The 16,154-nt window shown below is 40.9% G+C and overlaps 2 protein-coding genes across 6 annotated transcripts in view; one reads left to right on the top strand and one right to left on the bottom strand.

Moving 5' to 3' along the window:
* Positions 1 to 526: 526 nt before the first annotated feature.
* esm1 (endothelial cell-specific molecule 1) lies at positions 527 to 2,168 on the bottom strand (the record flags this gene model as incomplete). The annotated part of the gene is given in 4 exon segments (XM_083929932.1): positions 527 to 852; positions 1,060 to 1,203; positions 1,684 to 2,038; positions 2,040 to 2,168. Coding segments are annotated over 4 exon segments (723 nt in total). The 3' UTR covers positions 527 to 757.
* Positions 2,169 to 4,307: 2,139 nt separating this feature from the next.
* The window catches only part of LOC310958804 (putative E3 ubiquitin-protein ligase HERC1), a 43,013-nt gene continuing 31,166 nt past the window's right edge, over positions 4,308 to 16,154 (top strand). For all 5 annotated transcript variants that reach the window (XM_083929920.1, XM_083929919.1, XM_083929923.1 and 2 more), the window contains exons 1-18: positions 4,308 to 4,370; positions 7,281 to 8,283; positions 9,388 to 9,483; positions 10,009 to 10,191; positions 10,325 to 10,537; positions 10,733 to 10,831; positions 10,930 to 11,026; positions 11,143 to 11,286; positions 11,489 to 11,616; positions 12,406 to 12,550; positions 12,725 to 12,896; positions 13,087 to 13,221; positions 13,355 to 13,520; positions 14,249 to 14,374; positions 14,813 to 15,037; positions 15,223 to 15,375; positions 15,454 to 15,586; positions 15,910 to 16,113. In XM_083929920.1, coding sequence (XP_083786046.1) covers positions 7,312 to 8,283; positions 9,388 to 9,483; positions 10,009 to 10,191; positions 10,325 to 10,537; positions 10,733 to 10,831; positions 10,930 to 11,026; positions 11,143 to 11,286; positions 11,489 to 11,616; positions 12,406 to 12,550; positions 12,725 to 12,896; positions 13,087 to 13,221; positions 13,355 to 13,520; positions 14,249 to 14,374; positions 14,813 to 15,037; positions 15,223 to 15,375; positions 15,454 to 15,586; positions 15,910 to 16,113 — 3,391 coding nt within the window. In that variant the 5' untranslated portion in view covers positions 4,308 to 4,370; positions 7,281 to 7,311. The remainder of the gene's footprint in view (positions 4,371 to 7,280; positions 8,284 to 9,387; positions 9,484 to 10,008; positions 10,192 to 10,324; positions 10,538 to 10,732; positions 10,832 to 10,929; positions 11,027 to 11,142; positions 11,287 to 11,488; positions 11,617 to 12,405; positions 12,551 to 12,724; positions 12,897 to 13,086; positions 13,222 to 13,354; positions 13,521 to 14,248; positions 14,375 to 14,812; positions 15,038 to 15,222; positions 15,376 to 15,453; positions 15,587 to 15,909; positions 16,114 to 16,154) is intronic.

The raw sequence follows: 16,154 nt of genomic DNA, 5'->3' as shown, positions 1-16,154 counted from the left end.
GCTTTTGACTCACTTCTTTAATCGTTGTCGCTCTCTTTTGCTAGTTAAAATGATTTTACACATTTTACATAAATGGTAATTTGATCGTTATACATCTTTTCCATCAGCTGACTGTTTGTTGTGTCTTTTATGTAACTTGGCAGATAAGTCACAGTATTGTGAATTGAATGGCATTCACAGATAGACTGTATATTCCACTTTTTTAGATGCCATACGCTTTTTCCTGAAATATTAATCAGCAAATGCCTAGTTTGAAATGATTGATTACTACATAATAAAACCAGATTATACAATTACTGTACCAAATCATGCATCACAAATCAAGTAAGTAGATAAATAGGCAATTAGAATCAGAGTCTGTGATAACTTTGGTTTATTGTAAGAGCATTCTTTACATTGGCTGGTGGCATATAGATGATATTTTCCATGTCCACTTTTCATATATACAGTACAAAAAAACCCAATAATGTATGAAGGCACACTGAATGAGACAATCAGGTCTACACTGAAGCTCATGAGAACAGACTACAGGAGAAACAGATGAAGAACAATGACAGAGATTTTACAGAAAATAACATAGTCTGCAAATTTCATTAAAAACGATGCTTGTGCCAAACAAGGACCAGACAAACCAAATAAAAGCTCCAACTGCTTTAAAAAAGTTTTTCATCGTTTAACATAATAAAATATATCTTTCAGTTCATTTATAAGTTAATGCTACATTTACACTGAATAGATTCAGTCTTGTCAGCACTTGTCAGCGAGGGTTGAGCCGCTTCGGAGCGTTGGATCTGTCCGTGTGTTGATCTGTGCTCTGGGCAGTGCTGACTTCTCCTGAGCCCACCTCTCCCCCTGTGTGAGGGAAATAATATATGAATATTTCAATTCACAAATGACATGTCTTTTCAGAGTTTAATTTAGTCCATTTAGTGAGACATTTGACTGCTATTAGCCCACTGAGAATTTACATTTACAAAAAAGAAAAACCATGACAATCTTTATTCTAAGGAGTTACCCCTTAGAATAAAGATTGCTCATTTACTCTTTATGATTCTTTACCTGCTTGAGGCTCAGTCTTGAGCTTGCTGGCGATTTTGGCAAAGAATTTGAGGGTGAGACAAGCTCCTGTCTCCCTGTCACATATGCCACCTTTGCAGTTGCATGTCTTGCGGCACTCAACCCCGTAGGTTCCATACAGGCAGTCTGCAAAGAAAGAAAACATTATTTTTGAGTATTCTGCTTTTCCTTGCAGAACAAGCAGGGGGAAAGGGTCCTGAATGGATCTAAAATGCTCACTAATCTTTACTGTTACAGGCTCATATTCATAGTCCACATAATGATAATCACTTACAAGAAAAATGTGTCATAGATTTAAAAAAACACACAAAAAAACTGGGGTAGTTGCATGAACAATAATGTTTGGATGTCTAAACTCCAAGCCTCTAATGGGCTAAACATCAAGTTAAATTATATTTAAAACAAGGAAGCACAGGTCTGCACAATTCACGAATTGAATAAATGAATGGAACAACAATAATTAATTGTGACATTTCAATAAACAGAGCTTAAAAGACTGAAAAAACATAGTCGGATACTGCATTTGGTGCAGCACAGCATCACATATTCAAAACGCAGCATACAGGCAGAAATAGCACATGCGGGCACATTCAAACGTGTGCATACCTTTGCAAATCCCATATTCGTCTCCATAATCGTCCTCATCCTTGTAGAACTCGCAGAATAATCCCGGTCCGCACTTCACCCCGTGCATCCCCGACACCGTGCGGTAACAGTGCTCCCCTCTGCCGGCTGCACAGACCTGGCAACAGCCGCAGTCATCCAGGACCGTCCGTGTGCACCGCTGCGTCCCGCCACACCGCTCCGCGTTGCATCTGTCGGGGCAGTTCACCGCGTACTTGACATTGGCGCCCCAAGCCTCAGCATCTCGCACTATGAGTGAGGACAACACTGTGATGAGGAGGAAAGACATCACTGGATGCAGGGTAGAGAGCTTCGTGGAAGGGCTGCTGTCTGTTTTGGATGTCGCGACAGAGAAGCGGACCACCTCTGTGAGACTTGAGTGGAGTGACCTCTGGTTCATCAGGTTGTATGGTTATCAGCGATGGACAACTTTGTTTTGCAGGCTTTGCCCTCGTCAATTTCCTCATTCCGGTGTTGTCGTCCTTTTTGCCAGTCAGCCCCCTTTTTAGAAATCCGGCTTGGAAGTGGGATTAACTCTGGACCGCCATCCAGGAATTGAAATGCGTGTGACCTGATGTCATAAGTTATCTTTGGTTTGTTTTTGTGTTAGTGCCTGACGTACCCCCCCAAAACCTCGTGACCGACTCGGCTTTGAAGAATCCCATTTGATGTTAGGATGTTTTTTTTAGTCACAACATCCTTTGATTGGAAATGATATTGGCAATATTTAAGATACATCCATTTAGTGCAATGAAATCATCTTGTAGGCTCACATAAGACATACTGAGGCAATTTTTCCTGAATAAATGTATAGGCCTTGTGACTATTATAAGTGAAAATTAAATGAAAGGTAAAACGCTTTGTTTATTTAACACCCCTATAGCCTCAAAAAGAAGCAAAAAGAAGAAAATAACATTACGTCATTGACATTTATAGAATAACTTGTCTAACTGTTTACTGAGCTGCAAACTAGTCTTTTAATCATGTTATTGTTTTAATACTGTAACAGTATGAAGAAGGAACTGATTAAAAATAAAACACGCTATTGTATATAATATGTACTGCAGGGAAGTAGTAGTACTAGATGGCACTCACTGTTATACAAAGGGTTGAAAGAATAACAAATTGCCAGTCCTCGAGCCCTTTGTCTCTAAACCAAGAACTCCATCTAGTGGCTTCATAAACTAAAGAAAATGCTTCCTGAAGCTTCACTAAGAAAAAGTCAGTTAAACTACCATGAATAACAGTAGTCTCTATACAGAAATAGAATAAGAATAGAAGGGGCATTCCCATTCAAGTCAACACAGCAATGGTCAGAGTGGCAGCCATTATTATGTGTAGCCTACGTCGCCATTGCAAAGAATGGTGACTGTTGTAGCGGGCTAACTCATTCTATTTTTATGGTCAACGCATAGTGCTGAGAGCAATTTTCTTTTGAATAAGTCAAATGTCCCCAGCAAACGCTTCAGTGTCCATCCTTCTCTCATTCTATTTCTGTGGTTCCTGCTAATGCTGCATTTAATTGACCCCAGTAGGAAAACAATTATATTTAACAGGGTGGGGGGACTCTTGCCAACTTAGCCACCTTTAGATATACCAGTTGCTAACAATGCATTAGGTGGTATTTTGCACCTACAAACACCGTGACAACATGTCCACAGATAGGAAATGGACAGTACTGTGTGTACGACTGATTTAACCAGGCACAAATAAGACAGAAGTTTGAATGCACAGTGCCTAGGAAGTGAAAACTATAGTAGTATAGTAAAATAGTCACGACTTAATCACATGGGACTCACTTCTTAAATAGTGGAAATAAACTATTCCTTATTGTTCTTGGGACCCCCTTGAACTCCATCAAGGACCCTTAAGGGTCAACAGAGCCCTGTTTGAGAACCTCTGGTGTAAAATAATATAAACCCATCTGGCTGACGTCCAGTCTGCAAGAAAATAATAATAATAATAAAAACAACAACAACAACAATAATAATAATAATAATAATAATAATAATAATAATAATAATAAACTTAGTGTATGGATGAACTTTCATGCAAAAATAATGCAGCTCAACATGCATACATTAAGATAAGATAAGATATTCCTTTATTAGTACCACAAAGGGGAACAAAGTGGAAAGCAAACATAAAAGAAGCACCACTAAGAAACAATAAATTGTAGAAAATCTAGGAAAAATATGAACAAGGGATACAGGGAAATATAAAAAATAAGAATAACAGGAACAATATATACAGAATTTTTCAATATTTTAAACTCACACTAAGGCACAGAGGAAAAATATTACTATTGCACATTGAGATTGAATTCACCTGAGCTAAGTAGTTTTCACACATTATAGTGCAGTAATTGTCATTATATAAATCAATAAATTGTCAAAAGCATAAAGTCACAAGAGACAAGAGCATTGGAAAATAAAATAATACATAAAAGAGAAGAACAAACAATTAAATAACTAAATAATAATAATATGAAATAAAAAAAACATGGTGACGGTGATTCCCCCACTCTGAACACAAGATGGCGGTCACCCAGCCCCGGTTGCCATGAGCGACGATTAAACCTCAAGCAGACGAAGAAGAAGAAGAGGCATAAAGAGGAGAAGGTTGATATGATATTCACGTCCAAGGGAGACCTCACCGGGACGGGACAGGTAACGCAAACCGTTATTTTTTTGTGGAAAATAACTTACATGTAGGCTATGCGCTGTATTTAGTTATTTTTCTTTTATTATATACATGTTGACATTTTAATTCGACGTTGACGAGGAGTGTTTTGCTGAGAACTGTCAGGCGGAGGGGCTTGGTCGGGTTTGACAGCAGCCATGGAGACTATAGCAACTGCACTGCAGCCAGCCGTTAGCTCAGCTGTCACCGCAGATGCGATAATAATAATGTGACCGGTGTTCGTCTGTAACACGGGTCAGACAGGGGTTACCCCCCCTGGATAATTAAGTTGCTGCTGTCAGACATTATGTAGCTCATATTGTGGGGAATAAATAACATTTGATGCATTATATTCAATGCTAAAATTAGCATAGCAAGGTTTTTGATTAACAGCCATCCATGCATCCATTGTCGGAATAGCGTATTGTGGTCAAGTTGTCTTGGCAACAGAGCAGCCCCAAATCGTCCTTTGGCCAAGTAACTTCCTCCAGCTGATCCTGAATGATTTTCAAACCCCTGCTGGATAAGCCTCAGCCACTTCAGTCAAAGTGAGGCAGGGATGGTAGATGGAGGTCTTAAAGCTTCTCACTGTCTTGTAGATTAAAGCCAGCTATCTTGCAGAAATATTTAATCTTGGCCACATTATATTCTCATTATTACATTAGCAAAACTCAAGTGAGGATTAGGACATCTCAGAGCTTCTCTCTGTCATCTTTCATTGTGAATTTAAAGGTCATATATGCTCATTTTCAGGTTCATGCTACTGAAAACACATTGTTTTTCTCATACTGTCTGTCTGAATATACCTGTCTTTACCCACTGTCTGAAACGCCTGTCTCTTTAAACCCCCATCCTGAAAACGCTCCAGTACACTCTGATTGGTCACTGTTTCTGGGTCTTTTGCATCTGTACTCTCGGTGTCTCTGCAACGCCATCACAGACAGTGACTGACTGTAACAGCACTGTAGATACGTACAGAAGTCCTGAAGGCTCGTTTAAAGGCACAGTTTCTGAATACGGGCTGCATTTCTCTGTGGATTGAGCATTTTGATACATTCACACTATTTATGTAGCACCTGACAATCTCACTTTTTACAATATGCTCCCAATTTCTGAACATTTTATACATAAAAAATGAATCGCTGAATAGGAAAACTAATAGAAAACAATAATCTATAAGGACAATAACTGTACTTGCAAGCATGTGTTACTTCAGCTGATCTGTATAGTTTAAGGAAAAAACATGGGTCTCAAATTCAGATACACTTTGTGTAAAATGTCACACCCCCACTAATATTACTTATATTGAATTTTAATGTGTGAATGGTTTTATAATTAGCCTCTGGGCCTACAGATTATCCCTTTATATTTTTCTTTTATATTAATTTTATTTGTATAGCTTACTTGTAAGTTGCCGGGATATTTGGGTCAATTTGTTATCTGTCATTAATAACCTTGGTGAGCTATATGGGTGCTTGATAAAATACAGTCAGCAGGGGAAAAGAGAGAGAGAAAAAAGTGTCTTTAACGTTTATGTCCTACAATTCCTAATAGTTTGTAATCAGTGATGGTTGCGCCTTACATTGCTGCTGGTTGCTTGCTGGTGGTTGTCTGAGCAGAAGAGCCCATTGCTATATCAATGCTCGCTGTTATTTTTGGCCAGAATGGAAACCATATAGCCCCACAGGCCTCAGGCAAGGCAAGAGAGATGACTGTAGACTCTGGGGGCATGCTCACATGTTTAGCAGCCTGTAACTAGCATTCTCTCACGCATACCGGATCGTGATTTTGTACAAGTTTTAATCATAGGGGTCTCACCCATGACCCAAGAGTATGGAGATTTGTATTCTACAATTCAACAGCTGATTTCACAAGTTAGTCTGTCCTCAACCTGTGTATGTGTTGCTTGACAGGAATTACTTATCTTGGGGTCATTGTAGCACATAATACAAATACATGTTGCTTATGCTTGTATCAAATCTACTCTTTTATACGGTTTACAATAGAAATAGAAGAGAGGTAGACGTTCTGTCTGACGGCAAGGTTATTTCTCGGAGTCATACGGAATTCTGCACAATACTTAAATATCATAGCCATTGTATTTAGTTATGATATTATAGCTATTCGGCTGTTAAGTCGTGACGTAACGCCCTTTCAAAATATGATTTCCGGGTCCAAGCAGGTCGAAGCCCTCTATTTCTTCCACAACGCAGTGCCGTGTTCCCCCTTGTTTGAACAGATCTGAGTTTTTAAAAAAGCAACGTAATTGTCATTTTACCTCTTTCTTATGGATGAAAAAGGTGTTTAACTGTCGGAAGAGGTGATGGTAATTGTTCACGTTAGGCCGTTGTTGTCTTTTTTGTTTCAACGGAGCGTTTGGATCTGGAAGTCTTATTTTGAAAGGGCGTCACGTCAGACTTAACAGTCGGATGAACCAAACCAATTACCAATGATTTGAGCTACTTGTTTTAACGAAACAGATACTTTTAAATGTTAATACCAAATACTTCCCTTTGAATTGTGTCGAATTACAGCTTGTGAGACTGAAGTCTCTGGTTAATGTGGGTGTGTTGGTTGACTGTTATCATAGGATGAGCTGACCTATTTCAGTGATACCCACTGGGCCTCTGCCACAAACCTGGATGTACTGTATAATGGAAAAGTTCCAACACTAAGGAGAAAGCTGACACCCTTACTCTGAATTTACTTGGCAGAAAAATGCATTAGAACATTGGCTTTCAGCTGTAAATTAAATTTTATGAGAGAGATTTAAAAAAAAAAGAGCCATTTCATTATGTTAATCAAGTGTGTGGGAATGATAAGTGTGAATTTTATACATCTGCCAACATATTGGCATCATTAACTCTTTCAATCACGTTTCCCTCTCTGTTTTTCAGGTGTATATCAGAGTATAGATAATGCTCAGACATGGTGCCTTGTCAGACCCATGTGTTGCTGAAGTGGCAGGAGCACTTTAATAGCTCCTGGGCAGCTGAAGACAGTGTACAGACAGCCAGGAGGTATGAAGCTGCTGTGCTCTACAATAAGCTCCTTCACAACAAGGAAGTGGTGACTTTGGCCCAGCCTGTTCAAGAACTCGTCGGCCCCCGCCTGCCAGACTTTGAGTGTGAGTCCAGTGCTTCAGCAGAGAAGGAAGAATACCTGTCGTCCCTGCTTCACAGCCAGAGATGGCTGGCTCACCGGATGCTGACGCAAACCTCCTACACCTTGGGGCTCCACCACAGGCTGGTAGTCCTCCAGAGGATCTACTACGCACTTCACAACAAATACCATGACAAATTCCGCGTGCAGCTGCCCTCACAGTCCACAGACAGTGGCACCGAATGTGGGCAACTTGAGCTGGCCTCAGAGCCCTGCCTGCCAGGAGGAGCATCCCAAGTCAAGTCGGGTACAGATGTTCTGATAGAGATGGGTGTGAGGACAGGTTTGAGTCTGCTCTTCTCGTTACTGCAGCAGAACTGGAGATACGCAGCCTCTGTGCATCCGGAATCGGTGCTTTGCAATGACGTGCTTGCCACAGCGTCCTCTGTGCTGACTTCTCTACCACCACTCTCTCTGGCCAATGAGAATAAGATCCCGTCAGTTGGGCTGGACTGCCTGGCACAGGTCGCAGATTTCCTGAAGAAGACCTCAGTGAGCAGTGGGACTGGTGGGGCGGATCCGACTGGTCGGAGGCTAGCGCTGGAGCTGCTGCTTGGCCTGGCCATGCAGAGAGGCTCTTTAAAGTTTCTGCTGGAGTGGGTGGAGGTATCCTTGGCTGCTTCTATGTCCTCATCCACCTCTACTCTGTCTTCCTCCTCCTCACTGAGCTCCCAGCACTCAGCTGGTGTGGGCTTTGATGTCATCCATCAAACGCTGCTCCAAATGAAGCAATATTCGGTATATATTCAAATTTGTATCTTTTTGTTTTTTGTCTGTTGTTGCATTCTAGTTTTCTTTCTGGTGTGTTTGGAGTAATATTCCTTTTACTGCATGTTCTATTAACTCTACTCATCCATGACTTTTGTCATTAACACCATTGATGTGTGCACTTTTAGATTGTTGCAAGTTTATCGTCTACATGCAAACTCATTTTATATTCCTTTGCCCTTACATCGCACAATTATTTGGATTTATTCGTTTTTAACCTGATCATGGTCACAAGTAATCACCACAGCTCTGATTGTATGGGAAATGTTAACTTTTATTTATTTAAACAGCGTGTTCTCTAATATGGATGCATTATAAAGAAAGACAAACGTGAAAGGAATTCAGATATATTGACATCTCATTATGACTGTCTATTGAAAATTGTCTGTGTTTGTTCTGCTTTGACTTTTACATTAATGCATTGTGGTTAGTTCACAAATGATATGAGGTAGCTGGCATGCACATTTATAAACCCACTGAAAACTGCTCCTCACTGCCACATCCATCCCTGCTGTACTGCAGGCTGCTCTTTTTTATTTGAATAGACTCATTTGAAGCTTGGAGTGATGCATTAGTCTGCAGATAAGGATTAAGATTGAGCCAGTCTTCTTGGCCTCCCTCTGTATGGGTATTGAGTCATGCTTTAGCAGGCTAATCAGCTTTGCAATATTTCTGGACAAATGACAAGAGCTGGGTATTGCCAACAACCTTGTGATTGATTTTGCCCTCCCTTCACATAATTTAGAGCTCTATAAAAGCTAAAGAAAGCCCAGAGGGATCACACAATATAAACACACTTACGATCCACATCTAAGGCCTAGAATCTAAATTTTTGGCCTCCTTTTCATGCAGTGACTTGTTACTGTTTTTGAAAGGAGGCTTTTCTTGTTGTGATATAGAAATATATATTCTTCTGGTAAAGAAAGAATGTGAGCATAATGGCAAAATAGAAATGTAAAAATAGAACTGATTTATGGTATGTCCAAACCAACATTATATTCACACACATTGAGTCACAGGTTATAGTATAAACGTACATTATGTTGAAGGCTGAACAGAATTGTTTTTTCCCAGGGTTTCCGTGGGGACTCGGTCAATACTCAGGTGCTGAAGAAAGATGCAGATGGTCTTTGTCGACTCTCTCAGGCAGCGCTCTGCCTGTTTGAGGAGGTAAGAGAGATTTTAGTTGTATATAAAGATGTACGACACGTCTCTGCTTCCTCCCACTGTACAAAAGTGATGCCAAAGTATCCCAGTATGGGGGTGCCGCAATCTTGTAATTTGTAACCAGAATCTGTGCAGTAGGGACTGGGCAGTGGAGCATCGTCATCTAATTCCCGTCCATATACCAGCCTGACCAATTGGGAGTTGATCGTGTCTGTCAGTCATGACGTGTCACCCTGTTTACATAGCATCAAATATCTAGTTAAAACCAGAAAAATGAACACTTGAACAAACATCAGCGTGATCGAAATGATCAAATCAAAATGACAGAAACCATCTTTGTGAAAACAAAAAACATGAAGGGGGTGGGATGTATGGCTTATACTGCAACCAGCCACCAGGGGCTTATCCAGAGGTTTTGGCTTCACTTTTGGGGCCGTTAACCATTCGTCAACCATCATATTTACCCTCTTTTAGGAACTGTTATACTTTAACTGACTTTATGGACCTCATTCTCCTCCCTTTTGGCAGATTTGTAACCTAGCATCCTACTGCCTGTGCTCCTGCAGCACTGATGCAGCTGCTCCTGGTTCAGATAGTGACACAGTTATGGTGTATGTGTGGGGCAGCAACAGCAGCCACCAGCTGGCAGAGGGAACTCTGGAGAAAATCCTGCTGCCGAAGCTGACACAGGGCTTCAGTGATGCCCAAATGGTATGGTTACCCATTAGGATAGGAATAACTTTTTTCCAAAATAAAATAATCATTATTATCCAGAATATTATTATGCCACTTTAAATCCCATCATTTAATGTCCCTACTTTTACCCACTTTGTCCTTCTCTTAGATTGAGGCAGGCCAGTACTGTACATTCTCAGTATCCGCAGATGGTTCAGTAAAAGCATGTGGAAAAGGCAGCTATGGCCGTCTGGGCCTGGGGGACTCCAACAACCAGTCCATGCCCAAGAAACTTGTGCTGGAGCCACATAGGAACATGAAGAAAGTGTCCTCGTCTAAGGGCTCTGATGGTCACACTTTGTCCATCACTGTAGAGGGAGAGGTAACCAGTCATAACAACTACTGATCCACATTTCACAGGTCTGCATTTTGGTTACAAAATGGTGTCAAATCAGTAAAAATAACAACAGCCTGTGAGAATCCCGATTTACACTCACTCAAGTGAGATTTTAATTGGCAGACATATTCTTATCTTTCTTTGTAATTAATTCTAAAATGTTCAAAATATTTATTTCAGGTGTTCAGCTGGGGTGATGGAGAATATGGGAAACTGGGGCATGGCAACAGCGCTACACAAAAATATCCCAAAATCATACAAGGACCGCTGTTTGGCAAAGTAAGAATACAGAAAATGCTGCTTTATTCATATACATACATATTTGAAAAGCTGTGGGATTTAACATAATTTAACATATATTATGGTATCTCTGCCAGGTTGTTGTTTGTGTGTCTGCTGGCTACAGACACAGTGCTGCTGTGACTAATGACGGAGAGCTTTATACCTGGGGAGAAGGCGACTTTGGCAGACTTGGTACAGACCTTGTTTCTCAAATTGCTTGCGCTCACTTGCCTCAACAATTTTAGTAAAACCCCTTCTCTGGTATGTTAGCAGCAACCTCTGTTGTACTGTGTTTCTCACCTGAGCAGGTCACAGTGACAGTCAGAGTCGAAACGTCCCCACACTAGTGAAGGACATAAGCGGCGTAGGGCAGGTGGCCTGCGGCAGCTCCCACACCATTGCTGTGGCGCAGGACGGACGCACTGTGTGGTCCTTTGGGGGAGGGGACAATGGTATGTTGACATGCAGCCTAATTCAAGCCCATAATGCATAATGCAGTTATGTGTTAACTGGTGTAAATCACATGTGTATTGTCTATACAGAATAGAAAAAATGCTTGGAAGTAAAACACACTGTCATTTTTTCAACTAAAAATAGTACTATAGTAGCAGGTTTGAACTAATGCTGGTACTCAGATATGACTCACCCTTGCAGGAAAACTAGGTCATGGAGACACCAATCGTGTCTATCGCCCCAAGGTCATAGAGGCCCTGCATGGATTCATCATCAGGAAAGTGTGTGCTGGCAGCCAGTCATCTCTGGCTCTTACCTCTGCAGGACAGGTGAGATGCCGCACTGTGGGTCAGCTTTCAACTAACCTTAGCTAAGCTAACTCAGCTCAATCTACATTCTCCCTATGAAAAGCTTCTCAATATTCATCAATTCTTGATAGGTTTAGTCCAAATAATGTTTTTGTGTTTTATTACATCCTAAATACAAGAATGGAATACAAAGATGAATAAGGAAGGAAATAAAGTACATTTTGGATAATTCAATATGACAATTTATTGTCTTTCAATGGAATCGTATCGTGAAGAAATAATATGTTTAGATATTGGGATACACAATTATGTTGTCTAAATGGACAATAATAAGCACATTTACTCAAACTATCATAAAAGGTTATCTGAAATTCCTGAGGGTATAATATTTAAAAACTGTGGTTTTGGTTTTTACTATCAAAATTGTCGTATCACCCAGTAGGGTGCCCAGATATAAATCGCAAAATAGGTTTATCATATATACTTTCTGTTGCGATGTTAAAAAAACAGTTGCTGAGCTGCGTTACAGCAATATTGAAGTCATTTTGACACCGCTTTACGTTCTGATCCTTGCACATTATGTAAATTTTGCACTAAAGTTCTTAAAATATAAACTATTTATTCACTGAAATACCAGAAAACGCGCTATATTGCGCATAGCATTATATATTATATTATTATTATATTTTATTATATTATTATTGTTATTATTATATATATCATTTTGGAAACATGAAATTACCTATATCGTGATAGAAGATTTTGGCCATATCTCCCGCCCCTAATTTGTGTTCATTCTTATTTATTTAGGTGTTTGCGTGGGGCTGTGGCTCGTGTCTAGGATGTGGTTCCTCTGAGACAACCTCTCTGAGACCCAGGTTCATAGAAGACCTGAGTATCACCAAGATCATTGATATCTCATGTGGAGACAGCCACTGCCTGGCTCTGACGCATGGTAAGAAAACAGTTAAAGCTCAGGTGTTCAGATGTTTATAGTTTAAAGAAATCTTAACCTTGCTTGCAGAATCATTTTTTAATTTGGGGTAGGAATTATCATTTTTACAGGTTTCTCAATGGGATATTCAAATTGTGATTGTGCTCTGACTGTAATGTTGTCCTTTTGAATCAGAGAATGAAGTGTATGCCTGGGGGAACAACACCATGGGCCAGTGTGGGCAAGGCCACACTTCCACACCAATAACCAAACCCAAGAAAGTGCTTGGTCTAGAGGGGGTGTCAATCCAGCAAATCACTGCTGGCACTTCTCACAGCCTGGCTTGGACCGCTGTTCCAACCGACAGGTAAAGCCTCATCTCGTCTGAAACTAACTGTTTACTAGATATATTCGGTTTTCCCTACATTGCAACATTTCAATTGACTGTTCAGCATTGTTTTATACTGCTGAACTGTTGTTTTCTCATCCCCCTGTCTTATTAGTACTGACATGTCTGTGCTTGCACCGCTCTTTTTAAGTGACTTGGTCTTTTCCAGACAACTGGTGGCGTGGCACAGGCCCTTTTGTGTCGACCTGGAAGAGAGTACCTTCACCTACCTGCGTAACTTCCTAGAAAGTTACTGTGATGGCATCGGGGATGACACACCCCCTGCCCCATTTGTATCTAAAAGGTATGAAATCAGTTAGAATGAGTAGAATCTATTTTTTCATCCCATTACATGGACATACCTTGGACCTGCACCTTGATGTTCCCTCCTATTCACTTAACGGACACTCCTAATGCTCTCTCCATATATTCCTTAGGGACCACCATCACTTTCTATTGCTGTGCATGAAGCTGCTCTCCATCCACTTGTCCTTGGCCCATGCTGGGGGCACTGGTGCCATGGTTTTGGGGGCTCAGGGTAGGCCCCTCAGAAACCTGCTCTTCCGGCTCATAGATACCAATATGCCAGACTCAATACAACAGGTAAACAACAGGCTGTTTCCTACTAGATTCTATGTATAAAATTCTTATGCTGAGTTATGTCAGGAAGAATCGTTGGTGTTGTCTGCAGGTGCAAGAATGGAAATAATAGGTGTGTTTTCATTAGCCGGTGATCAGCCGATCAGCTGTTCAGTGATACAGTGACACACCGCTCTTCCTACTAGTGTGAACTACAGAATAGTTGTTTGATTTAAGGTGGCCCATATGATTCACAACTTCAACTTATGTACAAGTAACATGAAACCCACCCTAAATATTCGAGGCGTGTTTGTTGACAGACGTCGGAAATTCAATCCAGAATCCGTGCACAGATCGTTTTTCTACACCGCTGGATAAAAGTGTCTACTCTACTTTGCTGTGTTGTTGTGGCGTCTGTACTACCACACGTCACATCCCACTGAAAGCTAGTTCCAATCAGCAATCGGGTAAATCTCAGGGGACAATAGAGGCCCTGCCGTTTTCTACTTGGTCAAATGGCCTCCTGAGTTACTAACATGCAAATTTGGGGCGTTTTTGGTGAGATAGACTCATTCAGAGAAGTCGACCATAGTGGAAACGCACCTAATAAGAACGGTTTTGTGCCTTAATTGATGTGTTGGGGTTGTCATAGCATATATGTGCTTATTTTTTTAATCTATTGCTTGAAGTAAGTGCTAACCATTGATATCCAAGTGTCTTCATATTGGGTTGACATTCCTGTCTATCCTCAGGCAGTTCTGAACACGCTGTCCATTGGTGCGTCTCTGCTGCTTCCTCCACTGAGGGAAAGAACAGAACTGCTCCTTTCCCTCCTCCCACAGGGCCCCCAGAGCTTGAATGTCCTCACTAAAGGACAGGTATGTGGAGCTCTTAAGTTCCATTTTAAACATTGCCTATAATAGTCGTGCCAATTACAAATAGTGTGTTTTCTTTTTAATTTGTGCACAAAAAACACATTACATTATCACTCAGGAATGCTTTATAGATAATGGTGTAAATACAGAACGCACTATTACATTTAAACTGCATTAAAAAGGACACATGTTCTTCATTTCCTGCATAGCTTTCTTCATTTTAACTCTGATCCAGATAGTTGGTTATAAAATGAGTGGATGGATGAAGCTAACAAACAGCATGTCTGTCAAAATCACATCAACTACTTGGAGTGTTGCTAGGCAATATGTGTTGAATGTTATGAAATTATGTTTCCCAGCAGAGATGTTTTTGTTGACCTCACATTATATGATCAAATACCAAACTATTCTCTCTTCTTCTTTCCTCTGTATCTTTCACAGCGTCTGCAGTTAGACATGGTCCTCAGCAGCCTTCAGGACCAGAGCCATGTAGCGTCTCTACTAGGTTACAGCCATTTTGGGGAGGTGACAACCCTGGGACACCCTGTGACACCCGCTATGTTCGCCCGGCCTCCCTCTTCATCCAGCTCTGTTGAGGCCTATGACCCTCTGCACTTAGCAGAGGTGCTGCTCAGAACACTGCTCCTCAGCATAGGCTTTTACACGGTATGGAGAAGAGGTCTCTGGTGCGACTTTGTGTCTTATGTGTGTTGAATTGGGGAGAGACTGCAACTTTGACTTATGGGCAAATGTAGTATTTTCTGAGTCTTGCTGCCTGTTTTCTTATTGATGATCCTACTGTTGATGTTCCTACTACTCCACACGCTTTTTGTTTTTGTGTGTTCATTCAGGAGAGGGCATTTGGGGAATTGGAGAAAAACAGTGACAAGCAGCTGTCAAGTGATAGCCAGGGACAGACTGATCCTCCCTGTCACTTCCACCAGCTGCTGTCTGGACTTCACAAACACCTGCTTGGCCATTGCTATATCCATTCCAGTCCTGAGGTACATAAATATTTACATATATTTCAAACTCATATTTTACTTAAAGCTCATATATTTGCATTTGCTGCTGTTCTGTAGGATGACAGCAGTGTAACGTTGCTTCGTGAGCATCTTTACCTGCTGCTTCCCTGTGCTGCTGAGACACTCAGGAGATCCACCAAACTGTTGAAGGAGAGTTCCTTAGATAAACAAATCATCAATAAGCTGCATGGTAAGAATAATGGCTGTTGACATTGTGTCATCATAACCTAGTTACTCTACTCTCCCACATAATTTTTGTTGTTATGGGAGTTGTTTGCAGATTATTTTTATTCACAAAATTATTAAAATTCCCTCCCTAATAATGTTGTCTTTTTTTGTCATTATTCAATGTTGGAAATTATTAATTAGGAATAACCCCTTGAGATGTACCATCTCGGTTTCAAAGTCTTCAAATCTCCTACTTTGCTTCTGTATCTGTTGTCTGTCTGTATTTCTCAGTTATTTTTATCAGTCACTCTAACCCCCCCTCTCTCGTCTCAACCCTTGTCCCAGTGGTGTTGTACAGCTCAGTGGCTGGCAGCCTGCTGTGCCAAGTAATGTACTCCTTGCTTCTGCTGCCCCTGGGCACAGTTCAACCCCTCCTGAGCCATTTACTGGCCTTGTTGGAACAACTCAATGATTTCAACAGGTTGCTGCCAGAGACAGGCCTCCTGGAGGAGCAAGAACTGGGGAAGGAGGCTCAGAAAACGTATTTAGGTCAGTGGAAGTTTAATCAACGCTTAACCCATTGATTCATC

This window comes from Echiichthys vipera (assembly GCF_963691815.1).
Source record: "Echiichthys vipera genome assembly, chromosome: 16".
In the NCBI taxonomy this organism is placed as follows: Eukaryota; Metazoa; Chordata; class Actinopteri; order Perciformes; family Trachinidae; genus Echiichthys; species Echiichthys vipera.
The sequence above is the reverse complement of the archived record's forward strand: the minus strand, read 5'-3'. Positions and strand labels throughout refer to the sequence as shown.